The sequence below is a fragment of the Antrostomus carolinensis genome, unplaced genomic scaffold (genome assembly GCF_000700745.2).
Source record: "Antrostomus carolinensis isolate BGI_N321 unplaced genomic scaffold, ASM70074v2 scaffold18755, whole genome shotgun sequence".
In the NCBI taxonomy this organism is placed as follows: domain Eukaryota; kingdom Metazoa; phylum Chordata; class Aves; order Caprimulgiformes; family Caprimulgidae; genus Antrostomus; species Antrostomus carolinensis.
The window spans coordinates 1-215 of NW_010315910.1; the positions used below are offsets into that span (position 1 = coordinate 1).

The window sequence follows — 215 nt, forward strand, 5'->3', positions numbered from 1 at the left end:
GAGGCGGAAGCCATGCTGCCGGAGGACCCCTTCGGGTCGCTGCAGCACCGCGCCGGCACCGGCCAGACGTACAGCGAGCGGGTGGAGGCCTACAACCTGCGGTACGCCTACATGAAGTCCTGGGCCGGCCTGCTCAGGATCCTCTGCGTGGCAGAGCTGCTGCTGGGCGCCGCTGTCTTCGCCTGTGTGACGGCCTACGTGCACCAGGCTAACGA

General features: G+C 68.4%; 1 protein-coding gene across 1 annotated transcript in view; it reads left to right on the forward strand.

The window, feature by feature from the left end:
* Positions 1–12: 12 nt before the first annotated feature.
* The window catches only part of MARVELD2 (MARVEL domain containing 2), a 5,864-nt gene continuing 5,661 nt past the window's right edge, over positions 13–215 (forward strand). The window contains exon 1 of the mRNA XM_029084986.1: positions 13–213. Coding sequence (XP_028940819.1) covers positions 13–213 — 201 coding nt within the window. The remainder of the gene's footprint in view (positions 214–215) is intronic.